This window comes from Ornithorhynchus anatinus, chromosome 4, assembly GCF_004115215.2.
Source record: "Ornithorhynchus anatinus isolate Pmale09 chromosome 4, mOrnAna1.pri.v4, whole genome shotgun sequence".
Taxonomy (NCBI): Eukaryota; Metazoa; Chordata; class Mammalia; order Monotremata; family Ornithorhynchidae; genus Ornithorhynchus; species Ornithorhynchus anatinus.
Window position 1 is genome coordinate 36705251 of NC_041731.1, and position 26620 is coordinate 36731870.

The following is a 26620-nucleotide window of genomic DNA, read 5'->3' on the forward strand; positions in this document are numbered from 1 at the left end:
ACATTGATTGTCTTTCCTCCATTCATTCATTCATTCATTCGTATTTATTGAACGTTTACTGTATGTAGAGCACTGTAATAATAATAAAGTTGGTATTCGTTAAGTGCTTACTATGTGCAGAGCACTGTTCTAAGCGCTGGGGGAGATACAGGGTCATCAGGTAGTCCCACGTGAGGCTCCCAGTCTTAATTCCCATTTTACAGATGAGGTCACTGAGGCCCAGAGAAGTGAAGTGACTTGCCCACAGTCACCCAGCTGACAAGTGTACTAATAGCTTGGGAGAGTACAATACAACAATAAACAGACACATTCCCTGCCCACAACGAGATTAGAGTCTGGGGGTGGGGAGAAAGAGACAGACGTGAATATAAGTAAATAAATTAGATATATGTACAAAAATGTTGTGGGTCTGGGAGGGGGGAAGAACAAAGGGAGTAAGTCAGGGCAACGCAGAAGGGAGTGGGAGAAGAGGAAAGGGGGGCTTAGTCAGGGAAGACCTCTTGGAGGAGATAGTAATTGTCTGTTGGATTTGAGGAGGGAGGGCATTCCAGGTCACAGGCAGGATGTGGGCGATGAGGGTGTCGGCAGCGAGGTGGACAGATTGGAGCTCCTTGAGGACAGGGCACTACCTGCCTATTCTCTGACATGACCAACTACAAGTAGACAGAACAGGTAACCAGATGCTCCAAGGGCACTCAAGGCAGACATGTTGACTGAATAACTGTGCAGTATGACAGTAATTAGCCTCAATTCAATCTGCAGGGCTTCCCGGTAAGTTGGGCCCTGAGGCTTTGGTTGTGGGAGCCAGGACAGGTATGAGAGTGCAAGAAAGGGAGGAGAGGGGGGTGTGATAGGGTATCAATGGAGGACCACGTGGGGAGGGAAACTTGTCTGGAAGGCAACAACCTTACTGGAATTAGGGGTGGGGATTTTCCAAGAAATTTAGCAGTCTGCCTCAGCTACTCCGGTGCTGAGTTTGCCAAACTGCTTCTGGCTAACAAGCTCCCGGCCACTGAGGTCAGCCAATGGGGTGGCCTCTGGTCACCGGGGCTGGGAAAAGGGTCTGGGCAGCAGGGGCTTTGGGCAGAAGCCTTAGGGTACAAGAGAAGAGAAAATTATTAATGCCTGGGCAAGGGTGACTCCCGAAGAGGTGTGCGAAGACTGGGTGGAAGGCACTGGGAAGAAAAAGCAGCCTGGCCCGGAAAAAGGAGCGAGGGCCTGGAAGTCAGAAGACTTGGGTTCTAATCCCAGCTCCTCTGCTTGCCTGCTGGGGGACTTTGTGCAAGTCGCTTAAAGCCCCTGGGCCTCAGTTTTCTCATCTGTAAAATGGGAATTCAAATACCTGTTCTCTCTCCTTCTTAGCTGGTTAGCCCCATGTGGGACGGGACTGTGTCCCGACTTGTTCATCTTTGTATCTACCCCAGGGCTTTCTACAGCACTTAGCACGTAGTAAGTGCTTAACAAATACCGTGAGGACAAAAAAGGGGGGAGGAGGGGCAGAATCAATCTGCACTAAGCACTTGGAAGGGGACAAGCCTCAGGCCAGGAGATAAGGCTTAGGGCAGGATGGAGGGAGATAGCCAGAACTTCCCTTCACACTCAGGTGCCGAGAGGTTGGTAGCGCTCTGCCCGGGCCAGATTTTCAGGATCCAACCCACCCCGAACCAGACAGGCCCTGAAATGTCTCGGTCCAGCCTGTCCGGCTCCACAGCTGAAACAGATATCTGCAATTCAAGACCAACATGTCAGAAGGCCTTGTGAAGGGGGTGGAAGAGATCTGGGATGGAGAGGCAGGGACAAGAGAAGCGTTCATTCAGAGAGGGAACTGGCCCCTCCTAGCCTGTGCCCTGATCCTGGTGGTCCTGTATCACCTGGCCAAGAATCACTGATGATGAGGGGAAGGGCTGAGGAAGAATCCCATTCTACCAGGGAAAGAGTCGGGGCTGTTCCTGGGCTGGGGAGGTGGGAGGGAAAACTGAGTAAGAATAATAATAGTAATTATGGTATTTGTTAAGCACTTACTACTTGCCAAGCACTGTTCTAAGCAGTGAGGTAGATACAAGTTAATCAGCTTGGACAGAGTTCCTGTCCCCCATGGGGCTCACACTCTTATCCCCATTTTTCAAATGAGGTAACTGAGACACAAAGTGAACTGACTTGCCCAAGGTCACACAGCAGACATGTTGTGGAGCCAGGATTTGAACCCAGGTCCTTCTGACTTCCAGGCCTGTGCTCTATCCACTAAATCATGCTGCTTAACCGAGGCAAAGCAAGCCAGTGCGCAGAAGGGCTCAGGATCATCCAGGAGGAGACTGCTCACCTCAGAGGGGAGACAGGAGGAGAGAGGGTCCTGCCGGATTCTCTCCAGAGACGAAGAGCCCCAAAGTGGTTGACAAGCAGCCCTCTTGGAGGCTCTATCCATAGAGTTTCCGAGGGCACTGCCTCAGCGGGTGGAGGTTGGGGGGTAGGAGGGGGAGTCCAGACAAACAGCTTGTTGTGGGGAGGATGTTTTTGGAGAGGTGGAGAATGCCGAGTACCCAGGGTTGCAACCCAGAGGGAGGGTGGCCACGGGGCTTCTCCAGATGCCTCTGCCGGGGTCCTGGGAAGCACAAACCCCTCCTTTGTCCCTTGGCTCTCCCCGATCCGGCCTCCTTCCCCTCAGTCTTCTCCGAACTGGAGGGGGAATTCCCCTTTGGGGACCACAAAACTGTGGGTTCCTTCCCAGAACCCTTGGGGGAAACAGTGCCATCTGGACTTTCCAGAGTCAGGAAGTTGTCTGAGGACCACTTTATCTGCCAGGTCCCTCCATGCACTTCAGTTTGCCCCTTTGATGGCTTCCTTTCCATTCATCCCTCCGGAGCCCAGAAAGCCGCAGGCTCCTCTGGGTTTCCGTACAGTCGAGGAAGGGGCACTAGTTTTGGGATGTTCTGTGGCAGCCCGTCAGTAAGTCAGTCGGTGGTATTTATTCAGCGCTTCCTGTGTGCAAAGCACTTCACGAAGTACTTGGGAGAGTACAATATATCAATTTCCCTGCCCACTGGGAGCCCCTGCCCTGATCTCCTTTCCCCTGAACTGTCTCTCTGCTGCATCCCAGTTTTCTTAGTTTTGTTTCTTTTCAACCACCTCTTCTTCTTTTTCCTGCTAGCGACTGCCTCCCTGGTTGCCTGCCTGAGTCGGGGCTGGGGAAGGGTCTGGGGGTTCATCCCCCTCTACACTGTTAGCTCGTTGTGGCCAGGGAATGTGTCTGTTTCTTGTTATATTGCACTCTCCCAAGCACCTAGTGCTTTGCAAACAATAAGAGCTAAATAAATATGACTGATTGAATGAATGAATGAATGAGTCCCTCTAGGCTATGATGAGAGATAATAATAATTATAATAATTATGGTATTTGTTAAGTGCTTACTTTGTGCCAGGCACTGTTTTAAGTGCTGGAGTGGATACAAGCAAATTGGGTTGAACACAGTCCCTGTGCAAAGTGGGGCTTGCGATCTCAATTCTCATTTTATAGATGAGGTAACTGAGACAGAGAAAAATGAAGTGACTTACCCAAGGCCACACATCAGACAAATGGAGGAGCCGGGATTAGAACCCATAAACCTCTGACTCCCAGGCCCGTGTCCTATCCACTACACCAAGCTGCTTCTCTGGGGGTTACACCTGCGTGGGCAGGCAAGGAGCTCTTCCTCACAGAGGAACTGGGAAGAAGAGACTGGGGACGGTGGTTCCCCAGGGAGACTCAACCTGGCACAGAGTCAGGTCTCCTCTCTCTCCCTCCTTGCCTCCTGCTCCTATTCCTTGAGATGCCAAGTGCCCTTCCCCATGGACACACACCGGAATGGTGTGGAATGAGGGGTTTGTGGTTGGTTAAAGCCAGTACTCACAAGAAGCACAGACACACCGACACATCCCCACATCCACAGGCCATCGCTGCTGTTCCCTGTCCCAGGCGTCCCCGGAGCAATGTGAGTGGGCCTTCGCTCGCCCAGGCACCGGTTCCCAGAGATGTGCTCAGCAGTCCTGTGCGGGGGATTTCCCAGCCCCACGTGGGCAGGAACGCCTCTGGCTGCAGCCCAGGGAACACCCCTCTCTGCCCTGAGAAATGTTATTCTGGGAACGAGGCAAGGTTGCTTCCTGGGCCGGCTCTCTGGGGTAACATTTGCAGTCTTGTCCCAGCTAAGGGTCGCCCCCTCCACCCAAAACCCTGACCCCCAAAGCCTCTCCCGCACGTACGCACACACCCACACACACACACAAACTCAGGCACGCACACAAATGTGCACGACCAGCACCCCATGGCTGCCAAACTTCTCGCTTGCCCACCCCGGGCTGGGTTAAGAAAGGAAAGTTCCACTGAGCAACAGAAGTCCAAACCTGCCGGGACAATCTCTCTCTCCCCCACTCCCCCCACCCCCAGCACATCTGGATGCCATCGCCTGGCTCTGATCTCTCTGCCGATCTCTGCTGAGCACTGACAGGAAGGTGCATGACTTTTCCTGTAGCAGAACTGGGGGATTCCTTCGATTCCTCAGTAATAATGGTGGCATTTCGTAAGCCCTTACTCTATGCCAAGCACTGGGGTAGATACAAGATCATTAGGATGCAGCACATGGCAAAGCTGGGATAAGAACGCAGATCCTCTGACTCCCCGGCCTCTGCTCTCGTCACTAGCTTTGCTGTTTGCTTTGGTCTTGGTCGGACCCCCAGATTGGAGAGGGTTCACTGTACTCCTAGGTGCTGAAACAGTTTCCAGTCTTGGGAAGCCTGGGTCTCCACTCCACTTTAACTGACCTTTCAAAAGAACCCAGTGACCTCCTTGACAAAGTCATGGTCTCTCTGCCAGCCTAACCCCCCTAAACCTCTCAATTGCCTTCAGCACTCTTGACCACCCCCTTCTCCTGGAAACACTAACTAACTTTGGCTTGACTGACATTGTCCTCTGGTGGTTCTCCTATCTCTCTGGCCACTCCTTCTTGGACTTTTTTTGTCCGCTCTTCCTCTGTCTCTCACCCCCTAACTGTGGAGGTCCCTCGAGGCTCAGTTCTGGGTCCCTTCTATTCTCCTTCTACACCCACTTCCTTGGACAAGTCATTTGATCCCATGGCTTCAGCTATCACTTTTCCATAGTTGATTGCTAAATCTATCTCTTCATCCAGAACTGTCTCCTCTGCAGTCTCATATTTCCTCCTGCCCTCAGGACATCCCTACTGGGATGTCCCACCAACCACCTCAAATTTAACATGTCTGAAAGAGAACTCACTCCCAGCCAAACCCTGCCCTCCACTTCTCTTCCCGTCACTGTAAAAATCATCCCTGTGTCACAAGCCTAACCTCAGCATTATTCTCAACTCATGTCTCCCATTCAACCCACATATTCAGTTTGTTACCAAATCTTGTTGGTTCAACCTTCCCATCTCTAGATTCCACCCCTTCCTCTCCATCCAACTTGCTACCACGTTGGTCCAAGCATTTATCATATCCTGCCTTAACTACTGCACCTGCCTCCTTGCCAACCTCCCTGCCTTCTGTTTCTCCCCTCTTCAGTCCACACTTCACTCTGCTGCCTGGATCATTTTTTCTAAAAAATTGTCAGACCACATTTCCCCATTTCTCAAAGACTCCAAGGGTTTACTCATCCATCTCTGCATCTAACAAAAACTCCTTACCAATGGCTTTACAGCACTCAATCAGATCTCCCTCTCTTTCCTTACCTCGCTAGTCTCCTACTATAATCCAACCTGCACATTTAGCTCCTCTAATGCCAACCTACACACTATGCCTCGATCTCATCTATCTTCACATCCTCCTTCTGGACTGGAACTCCATCTCCCTTCGTGACTAGCAGACCACTGCTCTCCCCATCTTCCAAGTCTTACTAAAATCATATCTTCTCCAAGTGGCTTTCCCTGACTCTAATTTTCCCACCCTATTCATCCGCCCTTGTGCTTATGCCATTGGGTGTATAATAATAATAATAATATTAGTATTTGTTAACCATTTACTATGTGTCAAGCACTGCTCTAAGCACTGGGGTAGATACAAGCTAATCAGATTGGACACAGGCCCTGTCCAATGTGGGGCTCACAGTCTCAATCCCCATTTCACAGATGAGGTCACTAAAGCACAGAGAAGTCAAGTGACTTACCCAAGGTCACACAGCAGACAGGTGGAGATCGTAGGATTAGAACCCAGGTTCTTCTGACTCCCAGGCCCGTGCTTTATCCACTAGGCCACATTGCTTCACAAGCACTTTGTGAAGCACCCCTTAAGAACTTTGCTACTTACCCACCCCCCCAGTCCCACATGACTTAGGTACATATCCTTAAAACCTGCCATTTCCAATCAATTGTATTTATTGAGGGCTTACTGTGTGCAGAGCTGGTAAGCACTATGGTTATAACAGAGTTGGTAAATACGTTCCCTGCCCACAGCAAGCTTACAATCTAGAGGGGGAGACAGAACAGTAACATAAATGAATATGTTATGGATATGTACCTAAATCCTGTGGGGATGAGGGAGGGGTGAAGAAAAGATGCAAATCCAAGTTCAAGGGTGATGCAGAAGGGAGTGGGAGAAGAGGAAATAAGGACTTAGTCAGGGAAGGCCTATTGGAGGAGATGTACTTTTAATACGGCTTCAAAGGTGGGGAGAGTGATTATCTTTCAGATATGAGGAGAGAGGGTGTTCCAGGCCAGAAGCAGGACATGAGCCAGAGGTTGGTGGTGAGATAGACAAGAGGTACAGTGAGTAGACTGGCATTAGAGGAGCAAAGTGTGAGGGCTGGCTTGTCGTAGGAACCACATTTCCACTACCTGCAAATTATTTTAATGTCTGTCTCCTCCTCTAGACTGTAGGCTCCTAGTGGGCAGGGATCGTTTCTACTAATTCTACTGTGGTAGATTTTAACATAGTGCTCTGCATGCAGTAAAATGCTCAATAATAATAATGTTGGTATTTGTTAAGCGCTTACTACGTGCAGAGCACTGTTCTAAGCGCTGGGGTAGACACAGGGGAATCAGGTCGTCCCACGTGGGGCTCACAGTCTTCATCCCCATTTTACAGATGAGGGAACGGAGGCACAGAGAAGTAAAGTGACTCGCCCACAGTCCCACAGCTGACGAGTGGCCGAGCTGGGATTCGAACTCGTGACCTCTGACTCCAGAGCCCGTGCTCTTTCCACTGAGCCACGCTGCTTCTCCAATAAATACTACTGAGATTAGAGAAGAGAGCGCAGGACCAAGAGAAGCATCTAAATCATAAACTCCCTGAAGGCAGGGATAATAACTACAACCTCCATTGCCCTCTCCCAGAGTCTGAGTACAATGCTCTGCTCACGGTGAGTATTCAATAAATGCCACTGACTGATTGATCAATAGAACTCTTGCAACAAGAGTTTGAGGCAGAGTTTGAGCCTGTGACTCAGTTGCCCTGCTGAGGAGGTAACTATGCTGGGAAAGCTGTATACTGGCTTCCCAAGAACCCAGCCCCTCTCTCTTCCCGCCCCAGAAGCTCCTGGGTCTTGGGTCACTCTCTGTGCCAGGAAGGTAGAGTGGTGGCCCGGGGCACCACCCTCATTCCCCAATGTCAGGTGCCCAAACATCGTGCCAGGATTGGCCGGGCTCCTTCCGCAATGGTGAAACTCTGGGCTTTTCAGAAGTTTGGACCCGATTGGTGGCTCAGATTAAGGCAGATCCTGGGCTCCCTGCCCTCTTAACACAGCTGCCTGAGGGCTGCATTACCTAGTGGGTAGAGCAAGAGCCTGGAAGTCAGAAGGACCTGGGTTCTAATCCTGACTCTACCGCTTGTCTGCTGTGTGATCTTGAGCAAGTCACAACTTCTATGTGTCTCAGTCTCCTCAACTGCATAAGGGGGGTTAAGACTGTGAGCCCCGTGTGGTACAGGGACGGTGTCCAAACCGATTTGCTTGTTTCCACCCCGGCACTTAGTTCAGGCCCTGGAACCCAGTAAGTGCTTATCAAGTGCCGCGCTGATTATTATTATCTCTGAGGGTAAGAGTGGGAGAGCAGCGAGAACACCGATTAGAGGACAGAGCCCGGGTCTAGGAGTCAGAAGGAACTGAGTTCTAATCCCAGTTCTGCCCCTCGTTCACTGTGTGACCTTGAACAAGTCAATTAACTTCTCTGAGCCTCAGTTATCTCAGGTCTGCTCACCTGGGGGAGCCTTACTAGGAGCTGGCCCGTAGCCCCCTTCCCCTCAGGCCCTTCCTGCCCATTCCACCGACCCCAGGGACGGTGGCCCGTCCCCTCCACCCACCTCTGTCCCTCGACACCGCAGCCGTAACCAGCGGCGCTCCAGCAAGATCGAGACTTATGTATCAAGCATCACCTGTCCGCCCGGCGCCGTGCAGAAACATACTCATCTACCCCTCCGGACAAAGAAATTCCAACTTCACCCAGCCGGGGGTCCTCTCCCAAGCCAGAGGTTCTGCAGAATTAAGGCTGAGGGACGCTCTCCCTGTCCCTGGGGGGCTCCTACTGCCCAAGCAGGGAGGGAAGATGGAGGGAGGGAGGAAGCTTGGGGGAGAAGTGAGCAGCAAACTGGTGGGATCGACAAGGGAGAGGGAGAGTCAGAGTGGCGGTCCTCCCTCCCGCCAACTATAAGCTCCACATCCAAACCGGTTTGCCTTGGTTTCCACCCCACACTGCCCCACCGCACCTCCGGAGAGGCAAGAAAAACAAAATGAGAGGAGCATCCCCATTGGCCTCAGGCAGGGGCTGGGGTGAAAGCTGGGGTTGAAGCTGGGCCAGGGCCCGGGGCCAGAACAGAGCAGGGTCAGGGGCTGGGGGGGGGGGGGGGACCAGAACAGGGATAGAGAAGGGGCTGGGGCAGGGGCTGGAGGGTGGGAGTGGGGAGGACCAGAGCAGGAGAAGGGGCTGTGGGGGGTGGGAGGCAGAGCAGGGACAGGGCAGGGGAAGGGACTGGGGGGGGAGACCAAAGCAGGGACAGGGCAGGGGCAGGGGCTGCGGGGTTGGGGGCGTGAGGGGGGACCAGAACGGGGACAGGCCAGGGGCAGGGGCTGGGGGGAGGAGGGGCTGGGGCAGGGGCAGGGGCAGGGCCTGGGCAGTCGAATCTCTCTCGGGAATTCGGGGCGGGGCAGGAGGAGGAGATCCGTGCCCCAAGCGGGCGATGGCGACCTCAAGCCAAGATGGGACGGGGCGGGGCCGGCGGGGGGGGGCGGGAACGGCCACCCCCGAAACGCAGGCGGAGGCTCACGACCCTCCCCGGAGCCCCGGAGGAGAGAGAGCTGCCCTCCGTCCGTCCGTCCGTCCATCGGCCGCCCCCCGGCCCGGCCCCCCCCGTGAGGCGGGGGTCTCGGGGGTCGGGGCTCACCAGCCCGTCCCGGGACTCACCTCGTCCTGCACGCTGAGAGGGAGGTCCAGCATGCACGTCTGCATGGGCTGGACCAGCGCCTTCTGCACGCTGAACAAAGATTTTCCCTCCATCAGCGACTCCTTTCCTCCTCCTCCCCACCTTCTCCCCCTCCCCTCCCCCCTCTCTTTTTTCCTCTCCTCCTCCTCTCCCTCCTCTCCCCTTCCTCTCCCCTTCCTCTCCCCTTCCTCTCCCCCTCCTCTCCCCTTCCTCTCTTCCTCCTCTCCCCTTCTTCTCCCTTTCCTCTCCCCCTCCTCTCCCTTTCCTCTCCTCCTCCTCTCCCTTCCTCTCCTCCTCCTCTCCCCTTCCTCTCCCTCCTCTCCTCCTCCTCTCCCCTTCCTCTCCCCCTCCTCTCCCCTTCCTCTCCCCCTCCTCTCCCCTTCCTCTCCCCCTCCTCTCCCCTTTCTCTCCCCCTCCTCTCCCTCTCCTCTCCCCGTCGGGGCAGGGGGCATCCGGCCAAGGGTCCGGGCTGTCGGGGGTGCAGGTGGCTCACAAAGAGCCTGGGACCCCCGAGCCCCCCACCCCTAAGACTGGGCTGGGGCGTGCACGCTGACAAGCACACCGGCATGGAGGATGCTCTGCCATTGTCTCAGCTCCGACCGGTCCCTCCCATCCTCCCCAGTCCCCTCCCCGGCCACCCCACCGCCAGCCTCGCCTGGCTGAATGCCAACTCGGTGCCATCTCTGCCCGCCCATCTTCCCTGCCCCTCCCCCCCTTCCCCAGGCCCCCATCCCCTCCTTGCCCTGGGCTGCGCTGCCATCCTCCTGGATTCAACGGCTCAGCACCGAGAATGGTAGAAGGGGAAGTGGAGGCTGCCCTGCTTTGGCCTGCTCAGCCTTGCCCCAATAATAATAATAATAATAATGATGGCATTTGTTAAGCACTTACTAGGTGCCAAGCGCTGTACTGAGCGCTGGGGTGGATACAAGCAAATCTAGCTGGACACAGTCCCCGTCCCCATATGGGGCTCACGGTCTCAATCCCGTTTTACAGTTGAGGTCACTGAAGTACAGAGAAGTAAAGTGACTTCCCCAAGGTCACACACAGCAGACAAGTGGCAGAGCTGGGATTAGAACCCGTGACCTTCTGACTCCCAGGCCCGTGCCCTATCCACCACGCCGTGCTGCTTCTCAGTCACTCAGTGAGCGCTGCACTGAGCACCCGGGAGCATACGATACAACAGAATTGGTAGGTGCAATCCCTGCCCACCATGGGCTTGAATTGGGGAATTTGGGAAATTAAAAATAAACCTTTCATTTGGCCCAGCTTAGTCTGCCAATCACATTTATAAAGTCCTTAATGTGTGCAAAGCATTGCACTAAGCGCTTGGGAGAGAACGATATAACAATATAACAGACACGTTCCCTGCCTACGACGAGTTTAGAGTCTAGAGAGGGAGACAGACATTGATATAAGTGAATAAATTTCTACCCCTCCCAATCCTCTCCTCTTCCATCTCATTTTTTAAATGGTATTTGTTAAGTGCTTCCTATGTGGTAGGCACTGTACTAAGCGCTGGTGTAGATACAAGCTAATCAGGTTGGATACAGTCCCCGTCTCACATGGGGCTCACAGTCTTAATCCAGATTTTACACATGAGGTAACTGAGGTACGGAGAAGTCAAGTGACTTGCCCAAAATCAGACAAGTGGCAGAGCTGGAATTAAAACCCAGGTCCTTCTGACTCTAAGGCCTGTGCTCTACCCGCTAGGCAATGCTGCTTCTCAATGCCATTGCTCTCTAAGACACCGTCCAGTGCCCCTTGGCCCCCCAGACCAGTCCGCCCCGTCCATCTCCACAGTTGCCCCTCTCCCACCACTTGCCTCCGCCCCGAAGGAAGGCGAGAAAGCAGGGTAACCCCTAAATAAGGGGAGTAGGATTCTCAGCAATTTATAAATATGCAGTAGATCTGGTTGGGGGAACTGGAGATCCAAAGTCTCTAGTCTTACCCATGAACCGGTCCTGAGCTAGGCAAGAATCAATCACTCCAGGGCACAGGAGTCAGTCAACCAACAAATGGCATTTATTGAACGATTTGTGTGTGCAGAGCACTGTCCTTAAGCACTTGGGAGAGTACGATGGGGTCTGGGGGAGTCCGGGCTGCAGCTCTAGCGGGCAGGAAGACGCACGACAGAGGAAAGGATATCCCTGGGCCTGGGAGTCGGAGCACAGGCCTAGGAGTCAGAAGGACCTGGGTTCTAATCCTGATTCAACACTTGTCTGGGCAAGGCACTGAGCTTCTCTGCCCCTCTGTGAATTCATCTGTAAAACGAGGATTACGGCTGGGAGCCCCTCGTGCCGTAAGGACTGTGTCCGACCTGATTAGCTCGTATATGCCCCAGATCTTAGTATGGTGCCTGGCAAACAAATACCATAAATAATAATTTAAAAAACAACAACTGGAAGCTGTCCCAGGACAGCAGCTGTGGGTTTGTCCTTTGTGGGGGCATAAAAAGGACTCAGTCCCCACAGGGAATACCACAACCCTGAGTAAGTGACTCTTCTAACAGACCCGGAAGGTCTAGGGGAGAGAGGGGGATTATCTGGGCCTGTTTCCTCTCCCAGCCCCCCTCCAGGGATTAATCCAGCTCAGCCTGGCAGCAGGTGTGAGCAGCGTCTGAGGAAATGCATGGGGAGGGTCATGGCCTGTCTCTGTATCCTGTAACAGTCCCGTCTCCAGAGACCAGACTGCTTCCAGTGGTCCGGGGGTCCTCCAATCTTTCCCCCTTCCCCATCCATCCCCCAAGCCTTGGGCAGCCCTCAGGTTACTTCTCCCTCTTTCTCTCTTTTCCCTGCATCCTTCCCAGTTATGCACAGTTCATACCATTGACAGGACTATTTTTGTCAGGTGAGTGATGAATAAATAAATAGAGGGAGGGAGTGGAGGATTAGTGTATGGGGGGAGGGAAAGTGAGGAGAGAAGCATCTAAGCAGTAGATTTCTTTCCCCCTCTCATTTTGCGGAGAGTTTCCCATGGGGTCTGGTCTTGAGAGCCAGAGAGGGAGATCAGCCGGTCTTTCCCAGGGTTTCGCACCAAGACTTCCCTCAGAAAGGAAAGGCACAACCACTTTGGAGACTGAGGTCAACGTTTTCCCCTGTCCCTTTCTCTGCCCCTGCAAGATTTTGGGTCTCCTCAGTTTGCTTGGAGGATCTCCTGAGATGGTCAAACTCATCCTCTTTAGCCCTAGGTCTCTTGGATGATCAGTAGTATGGCCTAGCGGAGAGAGGACGGGCCAGGGAGGCAGAAGGACCTGGGTTCTAATCCCGGCTCCACCACTTGTCTGCTGTGTGACCTTGAGCAAGTCACTTCACTTCTCTGTGCCTCAAGTCCCTCACCTGTAAAATGGGGATTCAGATGGTGAGCACCATGTGGGACAAGGACTGTGCCCAATCTGATTAATTTATACCTACCCTAGTACACTGCCTGGTATATAGTAAGCACTTAACAAATACCACGAAAAAATGATCTGCCAGGTTACCGGGTTCTGGAGATCACAAGTGGGATCAATGATTTCTTGGCTAAGCATCTCCCTGCTTTCTCCCACCTTCCCACAGTAGCTTCCTCCCTGCTTTTTATCCTGCACATGGAGCTGGAATTTATGCCCTTCCTGCCCCTCCAGATCAGGATATCAAGCAAGGCACCTAGAGGACAACCGCAGGCCATGTTGCCTGGCAACGGTTGCCATATAAGCTCTGCTTTCCCGATGCTTTCCTGAAAGCCTTTGATAGGTCATGGTGTAGAGGGAGGAGAGAGGGGCAGGAAGCTGAGGCGAGCAGGGCCACTTCTGAAACTGGACCAAGGGAGGGAGGAAAGGAAGGCGGCAGAGAGGCCCCCACAGGCTGGGAAACACCAGAAAGGAACTCACTCGGGAAAAAGCTGAAACTGGGTGACCGAGGAGGGGTCCTTGCCAGGCTCCTTCCTCGTCTTCGTGGCTGGCATTGCCAATTTGGACTTCTGTTTGCCCTTCCAGACCTCCACCCTTCTGCCCCCACAAGGCCCTCCCCTCTAACCTGTCTCATCACGTCCCTCTACCTGTTTGAGCTTCACCGTGCCTCCACAGCCAAAGCAGAGCAGACCCCTGAGTTCCCTTACAGTCCTTCTGGGAGAAGCCGAGGGGCATTAGGGTCGCGTGACCCAGCTGCTCTAATGTGCCGGTGGAGCCCTGGTGCCTGAGCTCCTGGAACCCCCTTCCAGTGAGCAGGTTAGGGGGCGAGAGGGCAGAGAAATAACAATAATAAAATATATTAAATCTACATAATAATTATGGTATTTCCTACGTGCCGGCTTTGGGATAGACGCAAGCAAGTCGGGTTGGATCCGGTCTTTATCCCACATGGGGCTCCCAGGCTCAATCCCCATTTTACGGATGAAGTCACTGAGGCCCAGAGAAGTACAGTGACTTGCTCAAGGTCACACAGCAGACAAGCGGCACAGATGATATTAGACCCCGTGACCTTTGACTCCCAGGCCAGTGTTCTATCCACTCCGCCACGCTGCTTCTCAGAGATTCCACTGAGGCCCTGGGAGCTTGGAGGCTGGTCCTGAAACGGGAGCCGCCCTCTGAGTCAGGGAGGCTGATTCAGGAGAGGGAATCCTGGGGGAGACCCTGTGATGAAGCTCTGAGTCACTCTGAAGGGCCGTTGAGTGGGGTGTGGCACATCTGAGTTAACCGTTCGTTGCTGAAACAATCCGGGGAGGGGACGTTCGGCCCCCGCCCCCTCTTTGCCCGCTTCTAGGGGGGCAGCGGGGGCGGCTCCCTTTCTGGAGGAGCTGGACCGCAACACCTAGCACAAGGAGGAAGAGATCGGGCTAAACTGAAAGTTGACCCAGGGCCCTTGGTTTGGGGGGGTGAGCGGCCCAAAGGACCCCGACTGCTTCTCCATCTGGGCCTGGCTCTTAGGATAGTCAGTGTAAAGTCCGTGCTGGATGCCTACTGGTACAGAACACTGTTCAGAGCATTTTAAGGGATCAGTGGCTTAGTGGATAGAGCACGGGGCTGGGAGTCAGAAGGACCTGGGCTCTAATGCCATCTCCGCCACATGTTAGTTGTGTGACCTTGGGCAAATCACTTCACTTCTCCGGACCTTAGTAAAACCTCATCTGTGAAATGGGGATTCAGATTGTGAGCCCCATGTGGGACGGAGACCGTGTCTAAACTGGTGAACTCGTACCTACCTCTGTGCTTAGAACACAGTTTGCCACATAACCAGTACCATAATCACTGTAATTATTATTAGAAGAAGAAACCCAAGACCCTGTCCGTACCCCCAAGGACTGATGGTCTAGTGAGACAAATTCCGCGAGCAAGTGTACCGATTGAAGGTATCCGTGGCAGAAACCTACCAACGGTTGGTATAAAGATGCGCCTAAGTGCTGAGTGTTACTGAGGTGAGAGGAATCGTTTGGAGTCAACTTGGAAAGGCTTCATGGAGGAGGTGGCTTTTTAGTTTTCAGTCTCCTCCCCCATGTGTCAGGTGCCCCGGTTTCCCCATCTGGCATCCCAGAAAAACCAGTCCATGCCCCCTCCCTCCTACATTAATTTAGGCTGTGATGTAGGGAAATGAAAGCTCCAGTATAAAAAGAAGGCAAGATGAGATCTTCATGTCAGGACAAGAAGGCTGACACCCCCCAGCCTATTCCACCCCACTTGTCTGAATGAAACCACCATCAGGCCTTTGTGTGCTCACCAAGTAAAGGAAGAAGCCCAATTTGAACGGGGTGGGGAGAGCCAGGACTGACTGACTGACTTTCTTCCTCTTGCTCCAGCAAATGCCATTATTAATATCTCATGCTAAACAAAAATTTCTTGAGGTCCCAAATGGGCAATAGAGAGTTAAAAAGAAAATATTTACTCCAGAAACATTTTTTTTAGTGTATCTTTAACTCTTCCCCAGCTGGCTGTGGGCCCAGGGAGTAATAACGTAGGCACTTCCCACATTCCAGCTCTACCCCCTGACCTTTATTCTTCTGAGCGGAAGAATCCTGTGGCGTGGTGCTCTGTCAGACAGGTATCCAGGAAATGGCTTCTGTTGCTACAGCAACAACCTCAGACATCCACACTGACCTCAGGAGAGCCGCCCATCTCTCCGAGCCACTGCTGATTCAGAGAGGGAGGGTGGGAACAGAGGATTCCCTTCTCCTCCCTCCTAGGGTTCCCGGGTTCAGAGAAGAGCCCCAAGAGGCGGGGAGCCGTGTGTGTTGATACGAAGGCAGGCGGTGCAGGCTCCAACTCATGGACCCCATTAAGGGCTTTTTCATCAGCCCACGTGGCCACGTGCTGGGAATCCAGCTGATTTATTCAGCACGCAGACACACTAGATGTTTGAAATCCTTCCTCCCTTCCCCCTCCCTGACCTCGCTAGCCTCTCTCTCCCTCTAGCTGGCAATACGGAGAATATGGAGTTGTCAACAGCAGGAATTTTTTGATGGGGGGATGAGGGGAGGTCTTTCTGGCTGCTATGGTTACCAGGCAGGGTTTCCATGGAAACCTTCCATCCTTCTGCGTTTGTCATTTTTTAGGGGGATGCAGTAGGGGGGAACCTCCCTCTTCCTCCTTCCAGCACGGGGTTGGCTTTTTTCCATCCCGCCCGGGGAGTGTACAGACAGGTTGGAAGTTTACTCTTGCTCTGTGTCACTTTTAGCCGGGGGTTGACTCAGGAAAATGTAACAGGTGTTCCTGACCAGCGGCTCCTTCCCAGCCCCAGCTTCCTCCTCTCCCCGTGAGGCAGGAGGGACTGAAGGAGTTTTGGGTGCCTGCCAAGCAAAGGAAGGAGCCCATCTGGAGGGGTGGATGGGGAGAGGCAGGACCGAGCCCTGTCTTTCTCCTCTGGCAGAGCCCTGGGGTACCAGAGGCTCTAGTAAGAGGAGGTCATCTCCCCCATCCTGCCCCTGCCACATTTGACATCTTATTCGTTCACTCAATCAGTGGTACGTACTGAGGGCTTACCGTGTGTGGAATACTGTACTAAGTGCTTGGGAGTATACTGTGCAACAGAAATTACTGTAAATAAACTTTTCCCCTGGGCAGACACCTGGAGGCTCAGCTTCGCCCCCACCCACAGCCATACAGACTTGTTTTGTGGGACACAGCCTGCAAGTCCTTCTCTCCTCCTCCTCTCTATCTACCCCTTCCCTTTACCCAGAAAAGGGCTTTTCAGTGTGTGACCACATAAGCTGATAGAAAGAGTGAGGTACTATGGCCCTATTGCTTTTCCTGGGAGCCCCCCATCCTTAACCCCTGTGTTCCCTCTGCTTAAGGGGATGAAGATCGTGGGAACATCCCTCCTTCCCCACCAGCCTTTCAGGTCAGGAAGGAGACCTGAGGTCCTATGTGAGAAAGGGTTGGGTGTAAACCCAAAAGCTATTATTCCTTACTCCTTTTTAGCCATCTCATCTCAACAAACTCTTCAGCTTCAAAACCACCATCTGTACCTGTTTAGATGAGCTGGACTCCTCCAAGGCCGCTGCAGGGGGTCCCTGGGAGCCCAGGGGACTCAGAATCCCCCTGGGTATCTTTCTCCTTCCCCTTTCTGCTCCACCCTTTATCGTTTAGCATGGTCCTGGCCAGAAGCCCCAAACTGCTGGTGGATGAATGCAGGCATCTGGGGATGAATACAGGGGACTGGGGTTGAATGCAGGGAGCTTGGGTTGAATGCAGGGGCCCGGGAATGAATTCATTCCATCGGATTTATTAAACGCTTACTGTGTGCAGAGCATTGTACTAGGTGCTTGGGAAAGTACATTACAACAATAAACGATGACATTCCTTGCCAGAATGAGCTCAAGTCTAGAATTGGGGGAGGCAGGCATCAGTACAAATAAATAAAATTACAGATAAATACACAAGTGCTGTGGGGCTGGGGCATCGGGCGGGGAGAGCAAAGGGAGCAAGTCGGGGGTTGAAGAAGGAAGTGGGAGATGAAGAAAAGTGGGGCTTAGTCTGGGAAGGCCTCTTGGAGGAGATGTGCCTTCAATAAGGCTTTGAAGGCGGGGAGAGTAATTGCCTGTCAGATTTGAGGAGTGAGGAATGCAGAGACCTGGGGTTGAATGCAGAAAGCTGGTGTTGAATTAAGGAAGGTAGAGTTGAATACAGGGATCTGGGGTTGAATGCAGGGAGCTGGGGACGAATGCAGAAAGCTGGGGTTGAATACAGGGAGCTGGGGTTGAATGCAGAAAGCTGAGCTGAATGCAGAGAGTAAGGTTGAATACAGAACTGGTTGAATGCAGGGAGCTGGGGATGAATGTAGGGAGCTGGGCTTAAATGCAGAGAACTGGGGTTATTGCCCAAGCCTGCAGGAGGGGCCTATGCTGGTTAGAACAGTGTTCTGCACGTAATAAATGCTCAATAAACAGCGTTGATTGATTGATTTTTTTCCTTCCCTCTGGAGGCCAGACAGCCTCACCCCCCCAGCTGGGACCCTCTGCCTGGGCAAGGCATCCACAAGTTTCAGTCTTGATGTCAACCCCCAGGATGGAGGGGGCCCAGTCTATGGGGTTTCTGCTCCACATCTTCCCCATGAGTCCAAGAACAGCTGCAGAGACTTCCTGAGGCCTGCAGAACAGCTAGACACCCCTTGCTCCATTTCACTCTGTCTCAGAGGGATAGGAGGCGGCCAGGTAGTACCCTCTACCAGACCCCATTTTTGCACCCTCTTCTTTCTTCCCCTGCTAAGCAAGAGCCCCAAACTTCACCCACACTCTATCAACCAATCAATGTATTTATTGAGCACCTACTGAGTGCAAAACACCGCAGTCCACACTGGGGAGAGAACAACAGATGCCAAACACATATTCCAGAACAACAGATGCCAAACACATATTCCCTGCCCTCAAGAAGCACATAATCTAAAAGGGAAGACAGACAAAAAAACCCCACATCTATTTCTGAATAGATTTGGCCCATTGTCAGGGAGGGAAATTCCCTTAATCCTGCTCCCTTCCCTCTCTGCATGGTGTCAAGGTTCTCCCCTCAGCACTTTAGCGGGAAGGCAGGAAGGAAGCGAATCTCGCCTCCATGTGTCTGGAAACTAGGGCCATCCTGGGGGCACAGCAGCCTCGGGGAGCAAGGGCTGAGCACGTTGGTGGGAGTGAGGAAGGGAGAGGGTTCAGCACGGGCTCCCCGACATCCCCGGCATCAGCAGAGTACTCAAAATGTTCTAGTCTTTCCCCGCACACCCGGCCCGGGCAAGCGCTAGGTCCTAATGTCTGCCTTCCCCTCTAGATGGTAAACTCACTGTGGGCAGGGAATGTGCCCGTTGATTGTTATCTTGTACTCTCCCAAGCGCTTAGTACAATGCTCTGCACACAGGTAAGTGCTCAGTAAATGATCGAACGAATGAATGAAAAGAGAGCAAGGGTTCATTTGACACTATCCTGTCCTTCCCAGAAGCCAGAAGAGAGCTGAGCCCTTTAGGTATTTCAAATGCGCTAATTCCCATGAACCGATGCCTCTAAATTATACGTCTTTATGTTCCAGAGCTCTTTCACTTCAATTGTCGGGCTCCTGGGCCTTGTCCTCGTTGCCAGGAGGCTGAGAAGGGGCAAACTAGGTGGTCTGGGGGATAGAGCATGGGCCTGGGAGTCAGAGGACCTGAGTTCTAAAAGCCTGGCTCGGCCACTTGAAGAAGGTTGGGGGTGAGGGAGGTGGGCAGGTCCAACCCCCCACCGGAGTCCTTGGTTGGAGTCAGTGGCCTGCGAGAGGCCATGCAGGTTGGGGAGGGAGACACCAAACGGGAAGCAGCAGGGCTCCGGTGGAGAACCCCTCCAACTCCATGATGACTGGGCCTTTCCGGAGACATCATCTTTGAGTGGAAGCCAAGAAGTGGAGACGTTGGGGGAAATGGTGGGTGGGATAATAATAATAATGTTGGTATTTGTTAAGCGCTTACTATGTGCAGAGAACTGTTCTAAGCCCTGGGGGAGATACAGGGTCATCAGGTTGTCCCACGTGAGGCTCACAGTCTTCATCCCCATTTTACAGATGAGGAACCTGAGGCCCAGAGAAGTGAAGTGACTTGCCCACAGTCACACAGCTGACAAGTGGCAGAGCCGGGATTTGAACCCACGACCTCTGACTCCCGAGCCCGGGCTCTTTCCACTGAGCCACGCTGCTTCCCCTAGATAAGATTAGGGTGGGCTGGGGCTCAGGGCCGGTCAGATTAAAGGCGAAGAAAATAGATGTCCAACACATCCAGAGCCAGGGCCAAGGAGGCTGCTGGTAGACCACAGCCTGAAGCCTGGGCCCATTGCCTGCCAGGGGGCGAAGGAGGCTTCCATCCCAGGGCCAGCGGACCAGGATAATAATGATAATAATGGCATTTGTTAAATGCTTCCCGTGTGCCAAGAACCGCGTTAAGCGCTGGGGTGGATACAAGCAAATCAGGTTGGACTCTGTGCCTGTCCCACATGGGGCTCACAGTCTCAATCCCCATTTTACAGATAAGGTAACTGAAGGCACAGAGAAGTGAAGTGACTTGTCCAAGGTCATGCAGCAAACAAGTGGCAGAGCCCAGATTAAAACCCATGACTTTCCGACCCCCAGGCCAGGCCTCTATCCACTACACCTTGCTGCTGGGCATCCTTACCCCTCCCCTCCTCTCTCCCTCCTCCTCCTCCAGCCACTCCCCAGATCTGGGTGGAGGGGGCTCCCTTGAACTGCCTGGAGCGCTGTGGGAAATGGCCCTGTGGAGGGATGTGTCCAGGGAGCAGAGGAAAATCCAGGGACCAGTCCCATTGCTGGGCTATCAAGACTGAGAGTCTGGGAGCCCCAGAGGTGGCAGTTAGTCTTCCTTTGGTGGCTTCCAGAGCTTAAGGTATGTTGACCCCCGTGGTGAGGAGCGAGGAGGGCTGGACTCTCTGGCACATTGTCACTTTTATTCATTCCCTCGATCGTATTTATTGAGCGCTTACTGTGTGCAGAGCACTGTACTAAGCACTTGGAATGTACACTTCGGCAACAGATAGAGACAATCCCTGCCCAACAACGGGATCAGAGTCTAAAAGGGGGAGACAGACGGCAAAACAAGTAGTCAGGCATCAATACCATCAAAATAGATAAATAGACTCATAGATAAATATACACAATCATCATCATTTGCGCCCTGAGTGCCCGGTCCTGGCTCCTTGTTCAACCTCAGCTTTTGGGCTGGCAGCTGAACTCCATGCTAGCCAAAATCAGTCCTCTACCCTGAACTTAACAAACACCAGTATTATTATTATTATTATTATTATTATTAATAAACTTGGCTGGAGGGTCCGTTCCCCGTGGAATCCTCACTTGCCTTCTCACCCTTTCTCTCCACGGGACCAGACAGGAGCTTCTCGGAGTAGAAAGGCTAGGGATGATAATTTAAAGATATGCAAATACGTGCTTTGGTACCAATACAGTCTGTGGGGAAGCACTGTGACTAGTAGATAGAGCACGGGACTGGTAGTCAGAAAGACCTAGGTTCTAATCCCGGCTCTGCCACTTGTCCGCTGTGCGACCTGGGGCAAGTCGCTTCACTTCTCTGGGCCTCAGTTACTTCATCTATAAAATGTGGATTAAGACTCTGAGTTCCATATAGGACAGGGACTCTGACTAATGTGATTATCTCGTATCCACCCCAGGGCTTAGTACAGTGCCCTTCACATAGTTAGCGCTTAACAAATACCGTAGTTACTCTTACCTAAGAAGCAGCATGGCTTAGTGGAAAGAGCATGGGCTTGGGAGTCAGAGGCCCTGGGTTCTAATCCTGGCTCCACCACTTATCAGCTGTGTGACTTTGGGCAAGTCACTTAACTTCTCTGTGCCTCAGTTACCTCATCTGTAAAATGGGGATTAGGACTGTGAACCCCATGTGGGACAACCTGATTATCTTGTATCTACCCCAGCACTTAGTAAGCGCTTAACAAATACCATCATCATCATCATCATTGATCTTATTCATTCACTCAATAGTATTTATTGAGCGCTTATTATGTGCAGAGCACTGTACTAAGCGCTTGGAATGTACAATTCGGCAACAGATAGAGACCATCCCTGCCCAGTGATGGGCTTACAGTCTAATCAGGGGAGATAGACAGACAAAAACAATACAGTAAATAGAATCAAGAGGATGTACATCTCATTAACAAAATAAATAGGCTAATAAAAATATATACAAATGAGCAGATGAGCACAGTGCTGAGGGGAGGGGATGGGGGGCAGAGAGGGAGCAGAGGGAAAAGGGGAAGCTCATTCTGGGAAGGCCTCCTGGAGGAAGTGAGCTCTCAGTAGGGCTATGAAGAGGGAAAAAGAGTCAGTTTGGAGGAGGTGAGGAGGGAGGGCATTCCAGGACCGCTGGAGGACCCAGGGGTCGACGGCGGGATAGGCGAGAACGGGGGACGGTGAGGAGGTGGGTGGCAGAGAGGCGGAGCCTACGGGGTGGGCAGTAGAAAGAGAGAAGGGAGGAGAGGTAGGAGGGGGCAAGGTGACGGAGAGCCTTGAAGCCTACGGTGAGAAGTTTTTGTTTCGTGCGGAAGTTGATAGGCAACCACTGGAGGTTTTTAAGAAGGGGAGTGACATGCCCAGAGCGTTTCTGCAAGAATCAATCTTATGAGAAGCAGTGTGGCTCAGTGGAAAGAGCCTGGGCTTGGGAGTCAGAGGTCATGGGTTCTAATCCTGGCTCTGCTGCTTGTCAGCTGTGTGGCCTTGGGCAAGTCACTTCGGAGCTTAACAAATACCAACATTATCATTATTATCATCATTGTTACGAGGCCTCACCCAGAGGTAGGAGGAAATCTGATAGGGGTGGGCCCTCTCCCCCTGCCCTTCGGCTGTGGGGTCTGCGAGTCTGGCCAGGGGGAGAGCCCTTAGCCGACCAGCAATGACCTGCCGGACTCCAGTCCGCCCCAGTCCTACGGTTGGGAATCCAAGAGTGTTGGTTTAGGGATCAAGTTTGGTTCTTCTGGCTCCTTTCCCCTGAGCCCAGGAGTTGGAGGGGGTGGAGAGGCCTGGGAGTCCTGGAGAGGAGGGAAAGGAGCATGGAGAGGGAGAAGGACTGAAATTCTGAAGAGCAGCTTTTTCCAGCTCCCTTTGACCCGACCAGACCGGCCAAAGCCCGGGGGCAGCAGCGCCACCTTCTGGCCTCGCCCCGCCGCCGAGCGCTCCCTTCGGCCTTTCCCACCGGGGGAACAGGGAGAAATCCCCTCCATTCCCACAGAAAAATAATAATAATAACAATTACGGTATTTGTTAAGTGCTTACTCTGCGCCAGGCACTGTACTGAGCGCCGGGGTGGATACAGTAAATCGGATTGGACACAGACCCTGCCCTCTGCGCTCTGTAAGCGCTCAGGAAATACGATTGAATGAATGACTTGCATGGAGCTCACTCCCCACTTTACAGATGAAGTCACTGAGGTCCAGAGGAGTGAAGTGACTTGCCCGAGGTCGCACAGCAGTCAAGTGGCCGAGTGGGAATTAGAAGCCGTGACCTTTTGACATCCCGGCCCGGGCTCTAATAATAATAATGATGATGGCGATATTTGTTAAGCGCTTATTAGGTCCTAAGCTCTGCCGTGGGTACAAGCTGATCAAGTTGGACGCAGTCCCTGTCCCACATGGGGCTCACAGTCTTAAATCCCCATTTTACAGATGAGGTAAGTGAGGCACAGAGAAGCGAAGCGACTTGCCCAAGGCCACACAACAGCAACAGCAGAGCCGGAATCCCCGAAGTGGCCCAGCGTGTCTGGGATTGGAACGCAGGACTCGGGACCCACAGCCACAGTCCCTCCCCCTGCCAAACAGCACTTGCACATTTCAGGGAAGCACTTCTCGGGGGGGCTATGCCCACCAATCTCAGCCTCTCCCTCCCTCTCTTCCCCAGTTGGAGGTTGAAAAGCTTATACTTGCCCCAGAGCCCCCCGGTTTCACCCGCTGACCGCACAGGCCCCTGGCCACTGACAGCCCTGTCCCTCTCCACTGACAGTACAGCCACCTCCCCAGGAGCTACCCACCCCATCCCCTCTTTCCCCCACAACCCCCGTCCTCCTGCTGAAAGCTCAGGGCTCCATTTCCTCCCCAGCAGCCTCCCTCTCCCTGCTTGACTTCACCACGGTGAGAGCCACTGGGCATCAGGGTGGCGAACGTGACCCGCAGGCCCCTCTCTCCTGCAATGAGTCCCTGCCCGACAGGGGCTGAGCCAGGATCCTGGCTGGTAGAGGGGATGGGAGGAGCTTGGGGGGTGGGGAGGCTTTTTGTTTTTAAATGGTACTGGTTAAGTGCTTACCATATGCCAAGTGTTGTATTAAGAGCTGGGATAGGCACAAGATACTCAGGTCGGCCACAGTCCCTGTCCTAGATGGGGCTCACAGTCTAAGTAGGAGCGAGTAGGTTTTAATCCCCATTTTACAAATAAGGTAACAGGGCCAGAGAAGCGGAGGAACTAGCCCAAGGTCACACAGCAGACAAGTGGTACTTGTTAAGCGCTTCCGATGTGCCAGGCACTGCACTGAGCAGTGGGATACACATGAGATAATCAGGTTGGACACAGTTCCTGCCCCACATAATAATAATGATAATAATGATGGTATTTGTTAAGCACTTACTATGTGCCAAGCACTGTTCTAAGCGCTAGGGTAGACACAAGGTCATCAGGTTGCTCCTCATGGGGCTCACGTCCTTAATCTCCATTTTCCAGATGAGGTAACTGAGGCACAGAGAAGTGAAGTGACCTGCCAAAAGTCACACAGCTGACAAGTGGCAGGGCTGGGACCAGTCTCAAGCCCCATTTTACAGACGAGGTAACTGAGGCACAGAGAAGCGAAGTGACTTGCCCAAGGTCACAGAGCATGCAAGTGTTATTTTGGAGCCAGGATCAGACCTCAGGTCCTCTAACTCCCAGACCCGAGCTCATTTCCCCGGGCCACGTCGCGGTCTTGGCTGACAGGGGGTGGGAATATCTGTCAGGCTCCAGCTGTCACCTTGGCAAACGGCACGGGGGCTGTGTGTGGGAGAGACTTCTTCCTAGTACCTGAAGGGGACCAGTAACTCTTCCTCCTACTCCACTCTCCCTTCAGAGGTGCCATTTTGGATTCCCTAGTGCCCCTTCAGCCTGGACAGGGGTGATAGGGGCATAATCCTGCCTGCCAGCTGCCATAACACCACCTTTTGGGCTTGGGCCCGCAGCCTGGCCTTCTTTCACTCATTCATTCAATAGCATCTATTAAGCACTTACTGCGTGCGGAGCACTGTTCTGAGAGCTTGGGAGAATACAGTATAACAATAAACAGACACATTCCCCGCCTACAACGAGCTTACAGTATAGAGGGGCAGGTAGAGGTTAATATAAATAAATTACAGTTATGTACAGAAGTGCTGTGGTGCCGGGAGGGGGGAATGAAGAAAAGAGCAAGTACGAGTGACACAGAAGGGAGTGGGAGAAGGGGAAGAGCAGGGGGGCCTCTTGGAGAAGATGTGCCTTCAGTAAGGTTTTTGGGGGGGTTTAATGGTACTTGTTAAGCGCTTACTGTGTTTCAGACACCGTACTGAATGCTGGAGTAAATACAAGCTAATCAGCTTGGACACAGTCCACGTCCCATATAGGGCTCACAGTCTTAAATCCCCATTTTAAAGATGAGGTAACTGAGGCACAGAGAAGTGAAGTGACTTGCCCAAGGTCACACTGCGGACAAGTGGAGGGGCTGGGATTAGAAACTAGGTCCTCTGACTCCCAGACCCGTGCTCTATCCGCTAGGCCAAGCTGCTTCCCATCAGGAAGACCCTAAGGACTCTCTCCTTGAGGCAGATGGCAGGATCTCAGAGATGGAGTTGGATACAGTAAGTGAGTTTTTGATTCCGTTAGAGCTCAGGCCCAGCTCTCACTTTGGTTGGGCCCATAAGCACTACTGAGCTGGGTCAGATCCAGGATTCCTCCAGCCCAGGATTCTGCCTCTGACAGGGACAACAAAACTGAAAACATCAGGTGTGTTCTCCCTAAAAATTTCCCTGATCCTCTCCAGTCCCTCCCTCATCCTGCCCCTTCTTTAAGTGTCCCATCTTTCCCAGCAGTAACTCAAGAGATTTCCCACCTCTTCTCAAAATCCACCCTCTCCACCTGCACCTCCAAACCCCATCCCTTCGTACCTTACCAAGAGGCTTGCCGCTCTCTTCTTCCCTCCCTGACCGCCATCTTCAACTGTTCATTCTCCAGTGGCTTCTTCCCCATGACTCTCAAACGTGCTCATGCCGCCCCTATTCTGATACCTTCCCCTGACCCCACGGCCCCCTCCAGTTATTACCCCATTTCCCTCCTCCCGCTCCTCTCTAAATTCCTCAAGTTATCTGTCTACACCCACTGCCTCCGCTTCCCCTCCTCCTATTTTCTCCTTGACCCCCTCCATTCTGGCTTCCTCCCTCATTGCTCCACAGAAATTGCCCTCTCAAAGGTCACAAACGATCTCATTCTTGTCAAATCCAACAGCCTCTACTCCATCCTAATCCTCCTCAACCTCTCAGCTGCCTTCAACGTTGTCGACCACCGCCTTCTCCTGGAAACGTTATCCAACCTTGGCTCCAGATACTGTCTTCTCCTGGATCTCCTCCTAGCTCTTTGGCTTTTCATTCGCAGCCTCGTTCATGGGCTACTCCTCTGCCTCTAGACTATAAGCTCCCTCTGAGCAAGAAACATGTCTACCAACTCTGTTATACTGTACACTCCCCAGAATTTAGTACAGTGCTCAGCACACAGTAAGTGCTCGATAAATGGGACTGATTAATTGACTGCCTCCCACCCTTAACTGTGGGAGCCCCTCAGGGTTCAGTTCTGGGTCCCCTTCTATTCTCCGTCTACACCGCCCCCGCATCTAGACTGTAAGCTTGTGGTGGGCAAGGAATGTGACTGTTTATTATTGTGTTGCACTCTCCCAAGTGCTTAGTACAGTGCTCTGCACACACAATAAGCACTCAATAAATACGATTGAATGTCTGAATGAAAGAATGAGAACTCATTCACTCCCAAGGCTTCAGTTGCCATTTCTATGCGTGGCTCAGTGGAAAGAGCATGGGCTTTGGAGTTAGAGATCATGAGTTCAAATCCCAGCTCGGCCACTTGTCAGCTGTGTGACTGTGGGCAACTTAACTTCTCTGTGCCTCAGTTACCTCATCTGTAAAATGGGGATGAAGACTGTGAGCCCCACGTGGGACAACCTGATTCCCTTGTGTCTACCCCAGCGCTTAGAAAAGTGTTCTGCACATAGTAAGCGCTTAACAAA

The 26620-nt window shown here is 52.7% G+C and overlaps 1 protein-coding gene across 2 annotated transcripts in view; it reads right to left on the bottom strand.

The window, feature by feature from the left end:
- The window catches only part of RALGDS (ral guanine nucleotide dissociation stimulator), a 91850-nt gene that overhangs the window by 58827 nt on the left and 6403 nt on the right, over window positions 1–26620 (bottom strand). The window contains exon 1 of one of the 2 annotated variants that reach the window (XM_029062942.2): window positions 9371–9467. The exons of the other annotated variant lie outside the window; for it this stretch is intronic. Coding sequence (XP_028918775.2) covers window positions 9371–9463 — 93 coding nt within the window. The 5' untranslated portion in view covers window positions 9464–9467. Of the gene's footprint in view, window positions 1–9370; window positions 9468–26620 lie in introns of those variants that run through there. 2 annotated transcript variants of the gene reach the window in all.